Raw genomic sequence first — 22,188 nt, forward strand, 5'->3', positions numbered from 1 at the left:
GCTTTCTCTCCCAGCCCTCATTCAATTCATCAGGAAATCCTGTTGGTTTTACCTTCAAAAATCTATCTAGAATCTCAGCTCTTCTTCCCAGTTCACTCATTACCCTGATCTAGACCACCACCATCTCTCACCTGAATTATCGCAGTAGCCTCGTGGGTGGGTCTCTGCTTTTATCCTTGTTTCTCTAAAGTTGTTTATCAACACAGGAGCCATGATGACCCTTTTCAATATGTTGCATCATGTCAGTTCTCTGCTCAAACCTTCTCATGCCCTCCATTTTGCTCAGAATAAAAGCCAAAGTCCTTCAATGGCCTATGAGAACTTGCTATTCCCTCATCCCATTGTATCTCTGACCCCAACTCCTACTACTACTGTCTCCCTTGCTTACTTTACTCACGGCATATACACATCTGGGCTTTTCCTTAAACATGCAAAGCATTCTCCTACCAAAAGGTTTTTGCATTGCTATTCCCTCTACCTAGAATGCTGTTCCTCCAGATGTCTACCTAGCTAATTTCCTTACCCCCTTCATAGTATGGTTCAGTTGCCAACTCAGTGAAGCCTTCCCTGATCACCTTACTTAAAATTGCAACTTCCCACAGTCCTGATTCCCCTTAATCTTTTTTTTTTAAGCCAAAGCACTTACCACATTTAGACAAACTATAATTTCTGAGTTATTATGTTTATGTTTATTGTCAGTCTTCCCCTGTAGGGTGAAAGCTCTAAGAGGGATTTTTGTGTTATTCACTGATGAGACCCAAGCACCTAGAACAGTGCCTGTCACTTTGCAGATGCTCAATAAATATTTATTGAATAATTAATTTCTAACTAACTGCCAAAGTCTGCTTGTTCTTTGTCAGAATGGGAGACTGGCTTTTGTGTTGGAGGTGTTAAAATCAGGCAGGCAATCCCATTCCCCCCAGAGTCCATAGTCTCTCATGCTTCATTCCCCCTTCGGATTACCCCCCCTTTCTTTATCCCTTTCTTCTCCTACTGATCTTCCTAGTTCTTATGTTCCATAGATGAGAGAAACCATATGATAGTTGTCTTTCTCTGCTTGACTTATTTCACTTAGCATTATCTCCTCCAGTGCCATCCATGTTGCAGCAAATGTTGAGAAATCATTCTTTTTGATAGCTGAGTAATATTCCATTGTGTATATGGACCACATCTTCTTAATCCAGTCATCTGTTGAAGGGCATCTCGGCTCCTTCCACAATTTAGCTATTGTGGACAATGCTGCTATGAACATTGGGGTGCATATGGCCCTTCTCTTCACTACGTCTGTATCTTTGGGGTAAATACCCAGTAGTGCAATGGCTGGATCATATGGTAGCTCCATTTTCAACTTTTTAAGGGACCTCCACACTGTTTTCCAGAGTGGCTGTACCAACTTGCATTCCCACCAACAATGTAGGAGGGATCCCCTTTCTCCACATCCTCTCCAACAATTGTTGTTTCTTGCCTTGTCCATTTTTGCCATTCTCACTGGCATAAGGTGGTATCTCAGTGTGGTTTTGATTTGAATTTCCCTGATGGCTAATGATTTTGAACATTTTTTCATGTGTCTGTTAGCCATTTGTATGTCTTCATTGGAAAAGTGTCTGTTCATATCTTCTGCCCATTTTATGATTTGTTTATTTGTTTCTTGTGTATTGAGTTTGAGTTCTTTGTAGATCTTGGATACCAGTCTTTTATCTGTAGTGTCATTTCCAAATATATTCTCCCATTCCGTGGGCTGCCTCTTAGTTTTTTTGACTGTTTCCTTGGCAGTGCAGAAGCTTTTTATCTTGATGAAGTCCCACAAGTTCATTTTATCTTTTTTTTTTAATGTTTTTTTATTATGTTAGTCACCATACAGTACATCCGTGGTTTCTGATATAAATTTCGATGATTCATTAGTTGCATATAACACCCAGTGCACCATGCAATACGTGCCCTCCTTACTACCCATCACCAGTCTATCCCATTCCCCCACCCCCCTCCCCTCTGAAGCCCTCAGTTTGTTTCTCATAGTTCATAGTCTCTCATGCTTCATTCTTTTGTTTCTCTTGCCTTTGGAGATGTGTCATGGGATAGGCTGGTGATGGGTAGTAAGGAGGGCACGTATTGCATGGTGCACTGGGTGTTACACACAACTAATGAGTCATCAAACTTTACATCAAAAACCAGGGATGTACTGTATGGTGACTAATATAATATAATAAAAAATATAAAAAAATGAAAATAAACATAAATTTGATTCATTAAAAAAAATAAAATAAAATCAGGCAGGCAAACCGAGACGTTCTACAAGATGTAATCAGGACTAAAAGACCATGAGAAAGGAAATTCATTTTAAGTTACATGTGATTCCATGTAACTTAATGCCAGGTTTGTAGTCTTGAGCACCCCAGTGGTAGCCAGCCTCCCACCCATCTTGGAAAACACTGGTCTGTTACTCGGCAAAAGAACTCTGAGAAACAAACTGAGGGCTTCAGAGGGGAGGGGGGTGGGGGAATGGGATAGGCTGGTGATGGGTACTAAGGAGGGTGTTATACGCAACTAATGAATCAGGGAACTTCACATCAAAAACCAGGGATGTACTGTATGGTGACTAACATAATATAATAAAAAATATTATTATATAAAAAAAAAAGATTCACATCCACACACACACACACACACACACAAAAAGGTAATAAAACAAAAAACAAACCCACCATGACTAGGTGGCCTCCCATTTCTCCCTCTGTCTTTAGGCTCTCTCTCCTCCCACAGAGCAGCCCAACTCGTTGTCTTTGGCTGTATATCTCCGGGTGGGGGGCTTGGGCCATCACAACTGGGAAGTCTTGTGTCTTGTGTCTTAACCCCATAGTCACACACAGCATCCCTGAAAACCACGCAGGGTTTTCTTTGCCAGAAATTGGGTTTCATGGCTGTTCCTCAGGCTGTCCACACCTCCCTAGCCTGGCATGCCCACATGAAATCTCTCAGGCTGGCAGTGCCTTACCTTCAGGGAGACATACACTGTCTCATTGCTGAACAGAAGAATAGCCTGTGATTGGAGTGTTTTCAGGCGGAAACGGATATGCCAGCTCTCTGCCTCTGGAAGACTGTACCGCCCAAAGCTTCGTCCGCTGAATCTTGTGGCAGTACCTGTAGAAGCAACCAGAGATGTCAGCTCCACATGAAGAGGTCCCCACAGAGTCCTTGAACTGACTTTGTCTCATTCAATCCTTGGGTGACTTGCTCACATTTTATAGATGAAGAAGTGAGGCTTCTTGGTGGGCGGTGCAGGGAGGGGATAACCTGTCTAGGGTCATGCAGCCAGACAGAGGCCATCACCCTGCACACCTTCTTTTGGCCCCAGAGACCCTTGGCTTGGGTCCCAGCTTGAGTCAGAACTATGAGCTCAAACCATTAAGAAAGCAAGAATCAAGCCAGAAATGTTACCAATGAAATGTGTGGAAATCAAAATTTCTATCCTACATAGTTTCTGTGTTATTTCTGACATCACTGGGGGGAAGAAGGAGGCAGAATTGGAGAGGATTCTGCATATATGTGTGATTTCAAGAATACCACAAAGGTCATTTGCCTCAAGATCTCCCTTCATCATTTGGAGTGTAACCGTTGGAGAAGCGCATAACCAGGTAAAGCGCTGCTGAGAGGTCGAGAGTCACTGTGATCAAGAAAGGGGTGCAAAGTTCTGTGAAGTCCCGCATGTGCACCCCCTGTAGCAACTGCTAGCACATATTTGCAGAGTCAGGAGGCTCCACTTCAACTTGACGTTCTCCAGCTTACTTGGCCATGGGACCCTCTTATGTGGACCACCTCTTCCAAGCCCTAGGAAATAGCATTCTGCAGGCCCGCCTTGGGAAATGCTGTGTTATATATATTAAGCACTATCCTCCCCAGAAGTGAGTTCAGTTGTTAAATCCCTAAAACCTCAATGTGAATAGGCTTATCAATGGTAAGGCAAGAGGAGGAGCTGTATAGGCCCCAGATAGCCCAGATTGTTGAAGAGAGGGAACAAAAGCCAAGAAGAGAAGGAAGAGCCAAGAAGCCCAAGGCGCATGGGATTTCAAGATCCTAAGAGTCTGTCCTACATTAGATCTAAAATTCTCTGCTGTGGGGCGCCTGGGTGGCACAGCGGTTAAGCGTCTGCCTTCAGCTCAGGGCGTGATCCCGGCGATCTGGGATCGAGCCCCACATCAGGCTCTTCCACTATGAGTCTGCTTCTTCCTCTCCCACTCCCCCTGCTTGTGTTCCCTCTCTCGCTGGCTGTCTCTATCTCTGTCGAATAAATAAATAAGATCTTTAAAAAAAATAAAATAAAATTCTCTGCTGTGGGCAATTCCATTGTAGTAGGTCATCACTGGATGGGATATTGAAGATGATCTGGATCATCTAGGAATTCCCAGACCTGGCTGAATATCAGCTGGAGAGAATTTTAAGATACTCTGAGAGTATGACTCAGTAGTTCTGGAGGCGCATGAGAATCTGCATTTTAAAAATCTCCCTACAGTGGGTGTAGCAACTGGAAGCGAGACCCAGGGGAGCTCCTGAGAAGCTGGTCAAGTTGTAACCCTTGGTATAGGTGCCAGTTACACGGGTGTATTTGGTTTGTGAAAACTAGTTGAGCTGTACACTATGGCACATGGGCCTTTCTGCATGCTGTATTTCACCAAAATGTTTTTAAAAACAACAAAACCCTCTCCTCCAAGTGATTCTGGTGATTGGAGAGCCAGCCTCTCTAGTATTTCTCAAAGTGCGGCCCTTGGACCACTTGCTTCAGAATTGCCTGAGGTGCTGGTTAAAAAATGCCAATTCCAAGGAGACAAAGAGTGAGAGAGAGGGAGAGGGAGAGAGACCAAGAAACAGACTGTCAACTATAGAGAACAAACTGATGGTTACCAGAGGGGAGTGGATGGGGGATGGGTGAAATAGGTGAAGGGGATTAAGAGTACAATTATCGTGATGAGCACGGAGTGAGGTACAGAATTGTTGAATCGCTATATTGTATACCTGAAACTAATACAACACTGTATGCTGTAATACTGGGATTAAAATAAAAACTTCATAAAAAATGCCAATTCTAGGCCTCCCCCAAGACCTTCTAAATAATACACTCTGGAGGTGACACACAGGAGCAAGTCTCTTTAAAACCACACTCCCCAGATGATGTGGCACAAGCATGGATTTTAGACCCTCTGGTGTCTTTTGCCAGGTGACCAAGAGAGAACCTTCAGCCATCACAGCTTTCCTTGTGGGCAACTCTGGAGCAAGAGACACTGAAGGGAAACACCCCCACCCCCCGCCCCATAAACACACACGCACCAAGAGCAACTCACCCAACCTAAATACAGTGGGACCTGGAGAAAATGCACAAATCTTTAGAGAAAGAACAGGGGGAACCCATAAAGGGTAGGCCAGGCCAGGCAGGGGGTGATGATGAACTGGAGAAAATGTCATTTTCCTTTTGCCAATGCTCCTGAGCTGGTCCAGGGTATGGATTCTTGATGCCAGGGTTGTTGGGGTGAATCTGCAGGAAGAAACTGACTCCCTATGGAGTGCAGCGAAGAGCTCAGGCTTTAGCGTGGGACACACAGGTATTTAGATACCAAGACCTTCACTGGAGCCCGTGCAGTTTCAGGTAAACCAAAAGAAACCCCATCCCTCAGTTTCAACTGTAGTTGGAACTAATAACCCTGCTTCGTACGGTGTTGGTGACAATCAGTTTAGGTAACATATATAATGCCTGGCACATGGCAGAGTCCTAGCAATGACTGCTACCATGTGAATGACAGCCATCACGGACAGGTCCTTATGGGCCAGACAAAGGTTAAGTGCTTTTATATCCATTAAGTAATTTACTCCCCAAACCAACTCCAGAAGGCAGATGATAATATTTTCATTATTTTATAGATGAGAATCTACAGCTCAGAGGATTTAGTAACCAACCCAAGGTTACACAGCTAGTAAGAGATGGAGCTGGAGTTAAAATCTGAGCTAAGTCTTGAGGTTATAGCCATATGGCTATAGTAATAATAGTAGTACTATTAGTAACTCATGTTAGTGACCGCTTCCTCTCTTTGTATCAGGCACTTTTCTAAACAAGTCCTTGATATTTAACACTCATTTAATCCCTATAACAGTCCAAAGACAAGGAGAGGCTAGATAATTTTCCCAGGTCACTTGGCTAGCAAGTGGCAGAGCTGGGATTTAAACCCAGGCAGTCTGATGCCGGACTCTGGGGTTTCAGTCATCATGCTAACTGCCTCTTGTATCCTTACCGTTATTTTTGGAACCCCAGAAAGTGGCCAGGAGTAGGGTGCTATTCCATGACTAGATTTTGTGAGGCCAATACCTATCCCGTGGTGGCCTGTGGCCTTTAGCCCTGCTAAAACTCCCCTGTAACTACCTCATAGGGCCTCCCTGGGATCTCCATCCCTACAGTCAGTCTGGCTGAGCCCTACAGTGCTGATTGTCTTGGGGAAGCCCGTTCCTCACCATTGCAGGAGCAGCTCCTCTCCAGGCGGTGCCGTGGGGTCAGGATGCTGAGCCTGGCTGTGCTGTATGTGGGCCCCACCCTGGGGTCCAGGTGCACCGTCTCTTGGCACATTTGACCCTGGCAGCTGGGGCCCTGGCAGGGCACCACAGGCATGGCTGACCTCATCTGAATTCCCACCAAGTGCTCCATCTCCTTGGCTGAACGAGTGATGATGGATGCCAGCTCCTGGAGCTTGTAGAAGGTTCCAGAATGCCCCTCAAAGACCAGGAGCACATCTACCCCAGCTGTGGCCTCTGCAGGCTGAAGGCTGGCCAGGTGGATGTTAGCTCGTTTGATGTCCAGTTTGTTGCTGAGGAACCTCTGCAGGTTCCTCCAGTGGTCGCTCACCAGCTCCTCCGGGGTGAGGTGGTGGAAGCCCATCCACATGGCCTGCTGCAGAGCCTCTCGCCCCACATGCCACACATGGACGTGGACCCCAGCAGTGGCGGTAAAGGTCCCATCACTAACTGTGACGTTGAATGCATAGCGGCCACGAGGCAAGCCCTGGGCGGCGATAATCTTGCCATCAGGTGCGCCCACTGAGAAGTGCCTGGCCAGGGTGTCCTCTTGTGCCAGGCTGTAGGTCAGTGTGTCCTGTGGGTCTCGGTCTGTGGCATGGATTTTGCCTACCATACCACCCTGGAACTCCTCCTCCCCGATGGTGATGAAGATCTCCAGCGGTAGGGCAGAGGGTGGGTAGTGGCTCTGCTCCGTGACATGCACTCTGACGGACGTCGAAGATGAGAGGGGAGGGATGCCACTGTCTGACACCTGTGGGCAAAACAAGCACTGCCATTACCACAGGACTGCAGCTGTCTGTGGCCCAAACGAGTCCGGGCCTCCTGGGGCAGCCACGTTTCTCTGCTTGAGACATCACAATCGAAAAAGAGAACAGTAACTCCAAAGCACTGACGGTCTTGTGGAGGCAGTTATATTCCATACCACACAGTAAAACTTAACTCCATTTCCTCATCTTGACAGCTCTCTGAGCCTCTTCCTAAATCTCTCCAGCCACTCACACTCACACCTCCTTCCTCTCCAATGTACCTCATTCTGTCTCTTTCTTTAAGTGAGTCATCAAATGTCTCTTCATGATTCCAGTATGCATTCTTTGTGGCCCCTGTCAGCCTAAGGAGGTTGTCTTTGGGATTCCCCTTTACTGTGTGATTGGGGTCAGGGTGTGCATTTCTTCCTCAGGCTAGCCAACAAGTACTTAGTGCTTTCTACAGGCCAGGCCCTCTGCTGTGATCGGGAGAAAAGAGACCATCAGTACATTACTAAATAAACAAGAGAATGTCAGACATGGATAAAGTGCTGTAAAGGAGATACATGGAGCATAGGACAGAGATCTGAAGAGTGAAAGGGTCCTAACTCAGATCAGGTAGGAGGGAAGTCATGACACTTGAGGATGAGGTGACACTTGAACTGAGTCCTAAGGGATGAGAAGAGGTGAGGAGCGGAGGTGACAAAAGGAACAGCAAGTGTCAAGCCCCAGAGTAGAAAGAATGTGGTGAGCTCGATGGGGCAGAAGGGCCACGGCTGCTGGAGCGAGTGGGCAGGGCTGAGGGCCAGAGTGGGGCACAAGGGAGGCCGCCCCGTCACTGATGGGCTGAGGAGCACAAGGTCGGGTTTTATGTCAGAGCCATGAAAAGCCATGGAAGGTTTTAACAAGGCCATGCTATGACCTCAGTTAAGCAAGGAAAAGAATGTAAATAAAAAATGCCTTTTCCTTTCATATTTTGCCAAGCGTCCCTGCAACTTTCCAGATTAGCAAGGACGAAGTTTTCTTCAGTGACTTTATCACTTTCACAGCTGTCACCAGGGGTCTCCACAACTTTCCCTACAGTAATACCTTGTTCACGTGTATTGCAGTGCTTTGAGTGAGTGAACAAGTTGTGAAATTACACCTAGTGCTGGGATTTGTGTATAACAAAGGTGGGATAGCAATAGCAGCAACAGTAATTAATACTGCTGCTAAGTATAACATATAGCTGGCATCATCTGAGTGCAGACTGTATGCCTGGTCACTTCTAATGCTTCTGATGCATGATACGAGATATCATATCAACCCTAACCCTAACCTTTATTATGAGATAGATACCACAAAGTCTCCCATTTTACAAAAGCTATCACTGAGGCTCAGAGGTCAAGTAACTAGCCTAAGGTCATACAGCAGATAAGGCCAGAGCAGAATCTGAGCTTGTGTCCATAGTCCGTTTCTTTGCTGGCGTCTAGTGCCTCCCAGTGAACAAAAGCAGACATACAAGCCAAATGCAAGAGACGGTGATGCCGATAGTTATGTCTGGATCAGGAGACAGAGTTCATCGTTTCCTAAGCAATCATGTCCATGCCCTTAGCTTTGAGAACCCTCTGTGTTAGCCCACACCTGTCCCCTGAGCTGCAGACTCCCATTCCCAACTACCTACTGGACACCTTCATGTCGATGTCTCATGGGCACCTAAAAGGTGACATGTGTGAAACGGAGTCCTCATTTTACCCCATAAACGTGTCCTTTCCCCACCTCACCATCCTTCCAGCCTCAGCAATGGCTCTACCGCACAGTCTTCACTAGAGTCTGGAACCTGGGAATCACCCCTGATTCTTCTCTCTCTCCCCATATCCAGTCTATCACCGACTCCTGGTTATTTCCATGCAGAGCTTGTCCCTAGTCTGTCCACTTCTTGCATCTTCATTATCAGCTCAAGGTTTCTGCACCACTCTCTCCAGCTGGAATTGGAAGTAATACTAAAAGTTTTAGCAAGGCTTATAATTAGGGTGGCTGTACATCCTGGTTTGCCCAGATCAGTCTTGATTTTTTACCGATTGATCCTGTTGTGGCTTGGTGATCGCCAAACTTTTTTTAGTGCTTCTCTCCCTCTCAAGTGTGACGCAGTGTAGACCTCAAGTAGTATGGTCACCCAAGCTATGAGGCCTCCATGATCCACACAACCCATCTCTTCAGCTTTATTCCTATTAAGATCACTATGATGACCATATTGGCCCCATCTCAATCCACTTCAAGCTCCTTCCCAACTCAAGATGTTGGCTTATCTTGTTCCTGCTTGTGACATTCTCCTGTATGTTTTTCAAATGGCTGGCTCCTCAGGTCCCAGCTCAAATGTTCCTTCCTCATGATGGCAGCCACACTCTGAATATGGCTCCCTTGTGCCTTATGAGCCTCTCATCGCTTTCTTTCTTCATCTGCTTATTGTTTATCTCCATGACTAGAATCAAAAGCCCACATGGACAGGGATCATCCCCTCACTTCCCCTTGCTATATGACTAGCAGCAGGCATAGGGCCTGGCACAGGATGGGTGCTCAATATTTGTTGAAAGACTTAGCAAATCACTGACTGGCTAGCTGGATGAATGAATAGATATATCATCCTGAGCCCAGAGAAGTTCACAGAATAACAGGGTTCACTAGGACTTGAGATTTAGGAAAGGGATTTTGAAACAATAAAATGAAGAACAAATGTTTAAATACCATTTGACCACTTACCTTTGGCTATTCTCACTCTACCCTTTGCAATACCACCACGACCCCTAAACATGTATATATCTTCTCCATTTTGGACCACACACCAGTTCCTGTGAGGTTCAGAGAGCTGTCCTGGCCAAACTCAAGGAGTTAGAGCCAGGGTGAGGATATTGTTCTGCCCAGAAGCTGTGCAGGAATTCAGAGGTTAGGCTCCAGGGTCAGAGTATTTGGTCTGAAGCAACCCACCTCTGCCACTTATTGGTAGTATTACTACCAGTCACTCAACCTCCCTGTGCCTCAGTTACCACATCTCTAAAGTGGGGGTGCTAACTGCCCTTCCCTAAAGCATGTTGTGAGGGTTTAATACAGTAATGCATGTGATGCACTTAGCGCAGTCCCCAGCACCTAGGAAGAGCTCTGTACATTTTCTCCTAATAATACAAGCACTGGTAGTGCTTTCGCCAGCACATTACTGTCCCCGTGGTTACCAGCAGTGGCCCAACCCAGCTCTTACCTTGATCTGAAGCTGATACCATTCCTGGACTCTCCTGCTTAGGCCCACAGTGGTCACTAGCCATCCATCAGGGGTCACTCGGAAGGCAGAGCCATCATTCCCGTTGGTGATTCGGAATGAGTAGGGGGGACCATTCTCTGGGGAGTCCGGGTCACTCAGGATCAGCTGCAGAACTTTGCTGCCAATGGGTGAGTTCTCCTGAGACAGAGCGTGCCAGGAAATCAAAGAGCAAAATGAGCTCCAGTCTTTCCTTTCGCATCTTTCTGGATCCCCTTATCTGTGATGAGTCCTCAGCACTGTGGCTGCTCTCAGGCTATGTCTGAACTTCGAGCTATCATTCATTCATTCTGCCAGCCTGTGAATTTGTTGTTAGCTTCGCCAGTCTAAATCAGGAGCTTCCTGAGGGCAGTGCTGGGTCTTAGAAACAAAGCCCATTAAGGCAGGAAGGGTCCTTAGAGTCCCTTTATGCTATAGAAGGTGACTTGCTCAAGGTCACATAGCTGATAATTCTTGTATATAAATTAGTTAGTGCCTGGGATCTATGCGGAACTTTTGTGATTCATAGGGTCAACTGAACACCTATAAATGGTTTCCTGCTTAGAAGACCAATGGAACACACAACTCAACGAAAAAAATTAAAAATGAGTAAGCATTCAACTAAGAAAAATTGATTCCCTGGGTACTGTTCAAGTCTCTGTTCTATAGTGTGGGAATTAAGTATCTATAGCACAATGGTTGTTAACTGTCTTTTTTGCAACAAAATTTTATCTACAAACAATCTTATGGACAGAAACTAATGGTTGCCTATCCAACAGACATTCCTCCCTTCCTTTCTTACAAAACCCGACTTTTGTTCAGGTGTGGGGTAGCAATATCCTCAGAAAAGATGTGCCCTATTAAGAAGAGATGGACTGGGGCACCTAGGAGGCTCAAGGCGGTTAAGTGTCCAACTCTTGATTTCAGCTCAGGTCCTGATCTCAGGGTTGTGAGATTGAGCCCTGCCTCAGTCTCTGCTCACTGGTCATGGAGGCTGCTTAAGATTCTCTCTCTCCTTCTGCCTCTCCCCACTCATGCTCTCTCCCTCTCCCTCTCAAAAAAAAAAAAAAAAAAGGAGAGAGATGGAGATTATAATTGGTCTAAGTCAGTTATAAAATCTGGTTCCCTGTGCCAGTTTTTGGTTTAATGGTGATCATGTAATCTGGTTCTGATCACTGGAGAAGTCAACCAGGTGAGGGTTCTGAGAAGCTTTCTTCTTTGATAAAAATAGATCCTGGGGCCGGGGTGGGGGACGGGAGTCCTTTTCTGTTTGCCTTTGAAGATGGTTAGACAAGGATATGATGCTGGAGCTGCAGCAGCCATTTTGTAACCATGAGAATGAAGGTGGGGGAATTTCAGAGAAGCTAGCCCAAAGCTGTGATACTGTTTTTCTGCCAAAATAACCAGTTCTGGAATAGAACTTAATACCATCACACCTTTTGTTATATGAAATAATAAACCCTTATTATTTAATGACATTTTAGTCAGATAATCTGTTATTGGCAGCCAAAGAATCCTAACTAACTAATACTCATAATATACAAAGAAGTAAAAGTGAAGTGACTCTGGCTGATACATAGCAGGACCCAGGATTCTCCCTTCCTATCCTCTTCCTCAACTCCCTCACATCTTATGGTCACAATTCCTATTGAATCCCTAGGCAATCTCCAGATCCCATTTGTAAACCATTGGTATGATGGAAATAGCTCAGGGATCTGGAAAATCATCTGGTTTAAATCCCAAGTTTGCCACATTTTAGCTATGGTACATTTCTTTTTTTTTTTTAAAGATTTTATTTATTTATTTGACAGAGATAGAGACAGCCAGCGAGAGAGGGAACACAAGCAGGGGGAATGGGAGAGGAAGAAGCAGGCTTCCAGCAGAGGACCTTAAGTGGGGCTCGATCCCAGAACGCCAGGATCACACCCTGAGCCGAAGGCAGACACTTAACGACTGAGCCACCCAGGCGCCCCTAGGTATGGTACATTTCTGTACCTCCATTTAAAAAATCCGTAAAGTGGGCAGAGTAGGCCCCCTTATCCACAGTGATATGTTCTAAGACTCCCAGTGGATACCTGAAACCATGAATAGTATCACATCATTTATACTGAGTTTTCTATACATACATCTCTATGATAAAGTTTAATTTATCAATTAGTCACAGTAAGAGATTAACAGCAATAACTAATGATAAAATAGAAAATTATAACAATATACTATAATAATAGTTATGTGAGTGTGATCTCCCTTTCTCAAAATATCTGTACTCCCCCATTCTTCTTGTGATGATGTGCAGATGATAAGATGCCTATGTGGTGAGATGAAGTGAGATGAGTGACATAGGCACACAGAATGTGTGATGTACATTAGGCTACTATGGACCTTGTGATGATATGTTAGGGAACATCAGCTTCTGGAATGTGGTTGATGAGGGGTCAGCCTGACTGAAACCACAGAAAGCAAAACCACAGATAAGGGGGGACTACTGTACTACCTGATTCATGTAGCTGGGTGAGTCGCAAATGAGGTAATGGATGTGGAAGTGCCTAGCACAGTGCCTGATTATTTTTAATTCCGTAATTCATAGTCCCCTTTAGCAGGCTGTGTTGCCATTAGGGATATCAGTGTCAAGGTCACAGCCACTGTAGACTGATAGCGGTGGTGAGCACCATCCATTAGGAGGGAAACGAAGGGAGGAAGGCTTCAGGATGTCTTTGGAAGCTCAAGTGTACCTGGACAGAGGTGCTGTAGTTGAGCTGGAAGAATCTCGGTGGGTTATCATTGACATCAACCACTTGGATAGCAATGTCTGTGTCCTCATGCAGTGGAGGCCGCCCGTTGTCTGTGGCTCGGAGCCTCAGGGAATAGCTAGGAGTCTATAGCAAGATGGCAGTGGAGAGTTAGCAATAAGACCCCTCAGTTCTGCCCCAACTAATGTTTTCAGAAAAATAAGATGGAGACACTCCCCTATGCCCGACTCCATTACCCACCCATGCTATTTTAGGGTCCAGGTTTTGGAGTCAGGAAGAAATAGGTTTGATTTCCAGTTCCACCGCTTACCACCTGTGAGAACTTGGGAAGATGACTAAACATCTGTGAGGATATCAGGACCCACCCACTAGGATTAATTTAAGTACCAAATGGCATAATGTATACAAAGCACTTAGCAAAGTTCCTGGCACAGATCCTGTGCTCAATAAATGATAATTTACTATAATGATCTAATGATTCCTGGTCAATAGTAAGCAGCTAGCCTGAGCTCCTCCAGTCAAGGTTAAGGGTCACTTAGTCCTCTCCTGCCTCTGGCCTCACAGACCACAGAGACCACACAGGGAAAACAAGTGTGGGACACTGAGTACAAGTCTGGAGAAGTCAGCAGGGGTGTTGACCACAGTTCATCCTCTGGACCTGCATCAGGGCCATATCTCTGCTCTGATAAACTTAGATTGGGCCCCTCCCACATGACTCACCTGTTCCCAATCCAGGGCCTTGGCCACCTGTAGCTCCCCCTTCTTGGGGTGGACAGAGAAGTGCCCAAGCTGGTTCCCTCCTATCAGGCTGTAGGTGATGGCACTATTTGCAGGTCCATCTTCATCAGTCGCTGACACCTGCAGCAGAGGGAGGGTAGTTGTTAATCGAGGGCAAGAGGGACCAGAAAGGAATGTTGGCCCCTAGGAGTACAAGGAGACAGCTATGTCCCCACTCCAATGACTCCCATTAGGCGGGCAGTCCCTGGACCACAGTCATCCCTACCAAAGGAATGTCTTCATTTTCTATCCCAGTATAGATTTCAGCATGCCATGGTTCATTCATTTACTCATTCACTCATACTGGCAGGGTGCTAGGTCCTGAAGTAGTAGGTGAGGGATGTGCCAAAATGAATATGCACACAGGAAGTTTAATGTCTAATTTTATTGGTAATTCTAATTTGGGGCAAAGTATGATCAGCCTTAAGAGAGCACAGAGAATGAGGTGGTAAATTCTACCTGGGAAGATTAGCAAAGCATTCATAAGCCTCAGAAGGATAAGGAGGGCTTCTGGGAATGGAGCCAATATTCCAGGCTTGAACCCAGAATGTGTGAAAGTGCAGAGACTGTTTAAAGAAAGGCTCAACTTCCTGTGTGGTTGGAGCATAGGATGCATGTCAGAGAGTAGAAGGAGATAAGACCAGAAGGCAGAATAAAGAGGGGTCATAGAGAACCTTAAATATGGGCATACAGAGTTTGTTTTCACTCTATGTAGTGGGGAGCAATTACATGTTTAAATGCAAAGAGGTGTTATTTGGTGCTTCTCCCCCTGCACAACACTAATACTCCAGGCCCTTCCCAGACCTTGGAGCCTCCGGTAGTCCTCTGGGGTCTCTCCTATGCCCCGTTCTATCAATACCTGATCTAGACCTTATCAAACATAGCCCTGAGACCCTCTGTCATGAGAAACAGTTTGGCCAAGTGGCTGCAAGTCAGAGTTAAGTGTATTGTGTATAAATTGATAAACTAACCCATGCTTGTAGACATGGGGGGGGATAAAAACCCATCCAAGTCCATGCCCCCCAAAGGGCAAAGTTGTGGGTCCTTACTGTGAGCACGACGTCACCTATGATGGCATTCTCTAAGACCCTTGTGCTGTACAGATCCTGAAGGAATCTGGGTCGGTGTTCATTGACATCAGTGATGTTGACCACGATTGTGGTCATGTCACTGAGAGAGGAAGAGCCTTTCCGGGTGCATTCTATGGATAGGAAGAACTTGGGGCTTGTCTCAAAGTCCAGGCTCTTGTTGACATACAGGATCCCTGAGGAAACAAGAGATGATGGGAGCAATGAAGCATTTGGGACTGCAAAGGCAGAGGTCTGAGGGGTCTTGAGCCAAACCCCAGGAGAGGCAGCTCAACAGGGTTGGGACAGACAGATCTCCTCCATCATCTCCTCTATCTCCTCCATAATCTCTTCCATTTTCTCCTCCACCATCTCCATCATCTCCACCATGTCGTCCATCATCTCTTTCATCTCCTCCATCATCTTATCCTTCATCTTTTACATCACCCTCTTTGTTTTGTTTCCCCATTACCTTCCCCCCCTCCCCCTCCATCTCCTCTCATTTTCGTTATTGCCATCTCAACAGTAGTGTTTCCCTCATTTATTTCTATAATATTTCGTTGAAGTCTCCTTTAAATCTATAATATTAAATCTTTCTCATGTAGATCAATAATAATTCTGTAGAGTAGGAACAACTGTGGTTCACATTTTCTAAGTGAGTCAACTGATGCTCCCAACAGGTAAGTGACCTGCCCAAGTTCACCCAGCTAGTAAATGACAAAACTTAGATTATAAAGAGTTTTATAATACCCAAAATTGTTGAATGAACTGCTAGGGCATAGATTTATTTTTCTGAAATTTGGAAAAAAATAAGGATTTATCATGCTGTTCCTGGATAACCAAATATTTAATGGTAGAAAACTCTTCTTTATGAAAGAGTTTCAGTTAGTAAATAAATGAGGAATGATAAAATCAGAAGATCACCATTTTGCCGCCCCTAATGAAATAATGTATCTAGGAAATAATCATCTAAGGTTGCTAAAACCATGAGAAGGACAGCTGATGAAGAACTCTATAATGGATGGCTCAGGCTGACAACATGCAAGCCCATTGTCAATCTTAACCTCAGGAAAACCTATCAGTTTTTATATGCCTCCCAACAGAGTGCCAACTACAACCCAGCATCATCCATGAAGCACTGTTGCCATGAAATTAAGCTTGAACCTGATCAAGGTCTTTAATCCAAATGTCATTTATAAGAAATATAGGGGCTAGAGAGATATATGACATCAAAAAGATAAAGCTACTAGTCAATCCAAAATAGAAAAAATTCTGCCTGACACATAACCCAAGTTTCATTAGTTAGGTGTGGGGGGGAATAGAAAGGGAGAGGAAAATGTTAGAAATTAACTTAAAATACTGCCTGTCAACCAAATGCAATATGTATGCGTGGGGGTGGTGGCAAAGGGCAAATGTGAAATCAGACGGGCATACGTTGACAATTACAGAAGCTGGGTGATGGGAACATAGGGTTCATGACACTGTCCTCTCTATTTGTTTTATATGTTTAGAGTCTCCATAGTAAACCATTAAAAAATACTGCTTGACGATAAGACAGCTGCTCTAGGAGGTAGAGAGTATGATTGCAAGGGTGCTTTGGGGAGGAATCTGACCTGGGCAGCCTCTGAGGCCCTTCCACGAGGTTCTGTGAGTCTGACTTAGACTCTTCTGTGGCTAAGAGGAAAGAAGAGACCGTTTCCTAGTTCTCTTCATGAGAATAAGGGGAGAATCGGGGGTTCTGGGATAATTGGGGAGGGCTGTAGGAGGGAAGCAGGTAGCCCTGCCCTGGGAAGCTTATGCCCCAGATTCCAGCAAGTGCTTCGTCAGCCAAGGACAGAGAGTGGCCTCAGCCTCCAAGGGCTGGGCCTGAGCTGGGACCATGAAACTACAAACTGTAAGAGGAGAGTGCATTGCCGAACATCCTGGATGGGGACGTGAAGGAATAAAGGGGTTCCCCACATAAGCTGGCCCCATGGTGGAAGAGGGACGTGGGACCTGGAGAGATACAGCATGAAGAACGAACCAAAGGGTTTTGCCCTGGGAGGGTCTGCATGGGGTACACACACCCCATATGTGAAGAAGTCAGTGTTCCCCAAGACCCTGTGTGTGCAGGTGCATGTAGGGGGTGGGGCTGCCTCAGGCACTGGCTCACCTGTGCGGGCATCCAGGCGGAACCTCCCCTGCTCGTTCCCGCTGACCACACGGTAGCCAGTCTTCTCGGCGCTGGGGCGAGTGAGGGTGGCCAGCTGCAGCACCTCTGTGCCAAGCTGGGCGTCCTCGGGTACCTGCACACTATGCTCAGTGTTCAGGAACACAGGCAGATAGTCATCAAGGCCTACCACTGAGACAGTGACTGTGCCCAGAGTGGACAGTGGTATCGGGGTTCCCAGGTCAGAGGCACGGACAGTGAGCTCCAGTGCTTCCTGTGGCCTGACCCGTAGTGGCTTCTCCAGCCGAATCACACCCGTGGTGGCCTCAATGGAAAAATGGCCTTCAGCAGAGTCCGTCAGAGAGTAAACCACCTGGGCATTGGCACCTGTTGGGGAGACCAAGGGCATGGTTCATATTGAGAGACCCTCCTCTGACCCCACCTGCAGTGAACTTTCTAGCCGCAGGAGGGCCTGGGGTCCCCATAAAGGCTAATATGCTCAGGCTGTGTTAAGAGTGAGAATCTTTCAGTGGGAGATTCTTCACCAGGGGGTTCAAGGCCTCATAGAAAGCTTCTGGGGCTGGGGCATCTGCAAACCTATAAAATTATCTGAAAATGTTTACGTGGGGATTAGAGTCCAGGGCCAGCTCATAAAATGAAACTTGTGCGAGGTCAAAACCATCAATAGCGAGTTAGTTCCTTGGTTTGATAGAACAATTCTATATCTTGATGGTGGTGGTGGTTACACGACGCTCTATGTGAGTTAAAATTGAATAAAATTGAATAGATCTATACACACAGACATGTGCTCACATGCACACATTCAAATGAGTGCATATAAAAACTAGTGAAATCTGAATAAGGCTTATAGTCTGGTTACCAGTAATGTCCCATTACCAGTTTCCTGCGACAGCTAAAATGCCACCATTGGGGGAAGCTGGCTGAGCGGTGCAGGGGCCTCTCAGTACTATTTTTGCAACTTCCTAGGTGTCTATAATTATGTCAAAATAAAAAGTTAAGGAAACACACATACCCATGGAAAGGTCTTGGCTCAGATTCTGTTATGTTCTTTGGTTGTGTACGAGATGAAGCAGTAGGGGCCATTGTGTATGAAGAACACCAGTACTGAATGCTTAGCAGTGAGATCCTCACCCAGTCGGAGGAAGGCATGCCCTGAGGCTGAGGGTCTCACATCTCATATAGACATGGAGATACACACCCTTGTGGTGGAATGGTGGCAGGAACTGCCAATTAGAATAGTGGAATTTACATAAATTAAATGTGCATACCATGCAATTCCCCCATATATACATTTTTCTGGAAAGACCATAATTTTTCTAGAGAAAGGGAGCTTCTGGTCAGGCGACATTGGAATATCTGGGTGGAATATTTGGAGTAGAATAATAACACTTTTGAAGGATTAGTGGTAAACTGGTACAAGGCCACTGGATGTGTCCTAGAAAGAAGGTGTGAGTAGAAGCATGTTATTGAAGAAACTAGATCTCCTATACCCAGAAAGGAAAGCTTGGGGCTGGAGCAGATAATCACCACCTCCCAGCCTTGGAAGGGCCATCGTGGGTGGAAGTCTAGAAGATGTATATGACTACAAAGGGCCGGACCAGGACTGATGGGTGCCAGCTCAAAATAGGTAGCACTTGATAATTATCTGAGGTACCACAGAAGGTCAGTAGGGAGCTGCTAGGAAGTAGGGAGGTACCATGGAAGGTAGGTGAGTAGTTGCCTATGAAGTAGGGAGCCTCCTGTCCCTGGAAGTGTTCAAGTACTAGCTAGTGAGCACTATAGGGCCTAATAGCCTTAGATGCCTCTGCTCTATTTGCCCTCTCTAGAACCCCTACATCCCTCCAAAAATCTCACATCTCCTTCAATGCCAAGCTAAAACTCAAGAAAATTGGACATATGTGCTGTATATATATAAATATATATACACGTATATATGCACACACAAAAAAATGCTTTATGGTAGCAGAAGTTATAATTGGTACAATATGGAACAAATACCTAATTTGCCTTATAAATTCTAAAGAAAAGGAATTAACTCTAGTGCAAATAATGTCATTAAAATTCAAATGGAAAATACTGAAAATGATGCTGCTTTATTGTATAGAAAATGGATTAAAACTTAATAGGCTTAGTAGAGTTTGTGCCAAAAATTCCTTTCTTGTGGCAAATTAATTGGAGTTGAATAGTTCTGATTGGTGTATTTCAGATTAGATGTTGTATTTAAAATGTCCTTGAGGGCAAATGGCAGAATTGAAAGGGCTCCAGGCCTGAGAGCCAGTGAGAAACAATGAGGCTGAAAGGCCCTGTACCAGCCTCAAAACATTGCCCAAATCTTTTGTCACCTAGCACTTAGGTATGTGGTTTGTGGGCAAACATTTTCTTCTTGTGAGTGTTCATAGACTCAGGAAGGAGGCAGAGTCCTTGCTGCATCCCAGATCAATACACAAAGAACCAAACCCTCACCCCAGGTGACCCTGTGAGCGAATGGCCTCCAATCCTTCTCCTCACCTTGGTCAGGATCCCGGGCCAACACCACAGCCACAGGGGTCTTAACTGTGGTGTTGTCGAAGACAGCCACAGCACAGTGGCTGGGGAAGAAATGGGGGGCGTTGTCATTCACATCCTCCACATGGAGAATCACGTCTGCCTGGCATGATTGGCCACCTCCATCCGTTGCCTTGGCAACAAGGCTGTACGTATCCTTCTTCTCTCGGTCCAGGGGTGTAAGGGTGGTCAGCTCCCCTGGCCGGAGAAACGACAGCAGGTGAGCTTTCCCTGGGGGACATTACTCCAGCACTTGCCTTGTAGGTATCTATGCAAGACAACCACAGGCACACAGGGTTTTGTCACTCTGTGACAAAAAGGGGTCAGAGAAAAAGGGTCAGTCCTGCCTACATACAGTTAGGAAAGGAGTTCAGTCCCACACCTGCCTACTTCCCTAATTCTCCAAATGCGCTCCACCACCATATCATCAATTTAAGATCCTCACCAACAAGTTACAAAGAGGCACAACATTTTTATAGGGCAAGGAGGCAATTTCTAACAAAACATAAAATGTGTTTATCCTTTGGTCCACAATTACACATCTAGGAGTATATCCTACGGAATAATCCACCCAAGGATAAAAATATGTATATAAAGATATTCTCTGCAGCATTGTTTATAATAGCAGCATACTGAAAAGACCCTGTATGTCTTTCTCAAAAAGGGACTGGTTGAATATATTATGGTTTAGCCATACAGTAAAATACTGTGCAGCCCAGAAGGAATTACAATAGAGTTTTATGTAATGCCTTGTTATTACTTCCAAGGTGTTGCTATGTGAAGAAAAAAAAAAAAAACAAGTCACAAAATAGTATTCTAGAGTGCTTATCTTTGAGGAGGGGCTGGTTATCATATAGACTTTCCAATTTCTGCATAATACACACCTACAGTGTTTGTATTTTTGTACAACGAGCATGTATTATTTCTATATTGAGAAAAACCACCCAGTTTTTTTTTTTTTAAGACCCCACCAATCATCCTGCAGCTGAAAAAACAGCATCAGAGAGAGATTAGGTAACCTACCTGGGGTGACTCAGCATGCCCATGCTGGAATGAGAAAGGACAATGTTGTCTCTTATCTGTCCAGACAGCTTCCTGGGACACCACTCTCACCTGCCACCTCCCAGCTCAGGAATCTCCAAGCCATCCTTTGAGCTACTGGTTCTAAGTCAAGTTCAGCAGCTGGCCCTCTGTGACCTTGGCCTTCTGAGCTGCCTGTCCCCACGCCCTCCCCCATAGCAGCAAGACAGGGATCCCACTGTGGGGCTGCTCTTCCAAAGGAAGCAGACTCACGCTGTCTTCTCCACCAGACTCTCACAGCCCAACCTCTCCTAGGCATTGGTGGTCTACCCTGCAGGGCTCTCTGCTTCCACCTCTGTCCTCTAATAATAATGACAATGGCAACCATATCTACTGAACTCTTATTATATGCCAGATCTGAGCTAGACTTCTATATACTTCATCTCTTGGGATTTTTACAATAATACATTGAGGTCTGCAACATATGCATCTTGAGATCATGTCCTTGACCATGAAGCTCACCTGCCTAAATTCTCTAATGGCTCTAAAGGAGGGATTTGCACCCCCACCCCCACCCCTTGGCCTCTCTCCTCCCCTTTGTGCACCAGTTTCTGGCCTTCCATCAGGACCTCAGATGTATATACTCTTCCCTAAAACAAAGTCCGTGTATAAATTCTCTTTCTGCCTTAAGTATCCATCCCTAGTACTCCCTTAACTCTTCTCCCAAGCCTCCCTCCCCACTCCTGTCAAACCTCCCCTTAGCATCCTGCATTTTTTCTTAACTCAGCACATTTCAAACCACTGATACAATGACTACCTTTCCCACAGACCCAGTTCTTATCTGTCTGTTGATTACGTCCCCACCATCTAGTACAATGCTTGGTACATGGTGCCAGTATGTTTGCTGAGTGAATGGATAGATGGATAGGTGAATCCCTGTTTCTTCTCCAAGGAACCTAGCATGGTATTGGGCACTGTTATTCATTAATAAGTTCTTGGTTTGATCCTGAAGCTCAGGAAACCCACCTGTATGAGGATCCAGCTTAAATTCATCTGCCCCAGGACCATGCAGAGAATATGTGATCTGAGCATTGGTATCAGAATCCAAGTCTGTTGCAGAAACTTTCAAAATGAAGTGTCCTGGAGATGTATCTTCACTGACTTTGCCAGTGTAGAGAAGCTGGAAATGGAAGACAAAGAAGGAGATTGTGGGAGATACATCTAGATCGAGAGAGAAGCCAAATGACAGAGAGGAAGACAGAAGCAGAGAGAGAGAGAGATCAGAGAGCACGATGGG

The 22,188-nt window shown here is 45.5% G+C and overlaps 2 protein-coding genes across 3 annotated transcripts in view; one reads left to right on the plus strand and one right to left on the minus strand.

Annotated features, from left to right (window-relative positions):
* SLC36A1 (solute carrier family 36 member 1) overlaps nt 1–22,188 on the plus strand; it is a 138,779-nt gene that overhangs the window by 65,693 nt on the left and 50,898 nt on the right. The window lies entirely within an intron of this gene.
* FAT2 (FAT atypical cadherin 2) overlaps nt 1–22,188 on the minus strand; it is a 78,370-nt gene that overhangs the window by 9,832 nt on the left and 46,350 nt on the right. Inside the window, exons 12-20 of the mRNA XM_026510824.4 lie at nt 21,918–22,071; nt 19,836–20,069; nt 17,310–17,693; nt 15,140–15,354; nt 14,034–14,171; nt 13,296–13,439; nt 10,528–10,725; nt 6,493–7,303; nt 2,993–3,138 (exon numbers count right to left, since the gene is read on the minus strand). Of these exons, the coding sequence (XP_026366609.3) occupies nt 2,993–3,138; nt 6,493–7,303; nt 10,528–10,725; nt 13,296–13,439; nt 14,034–14,171; nt 15,140–15,354; nt 17,310–17,693; nt 19,836–20,069; nt 21,918–22,071 (2,424 nt within the window). The remainder of the gene's footprint in view (nt 1–2,992; nt 3,139–6,492; nt 7,304–10,527; nt 10,726–13,295; nt 13,440–14,033; nt 14,172–15,139; nt 15,355–17,309; nt 17,694–19,835; nt 20,070–21,917; nt 22,072–22,188) is intronic.

Source organism: Ursus arctos, unplaced genomic scaffold (assembly GCF_023065955.2).
Source record: "Ursus arctos isolate Adak ecotype North America unplaced genomic scaffold, UrsArc2.0 scaffold_15, whole genome shotgun sequence".
Classification (NCBI taxonomy): Eukaryota; Metazoa; Chordata; class Mammalia; order Carnivora; family Ursidae; genus Ursus; species Ursus arctos.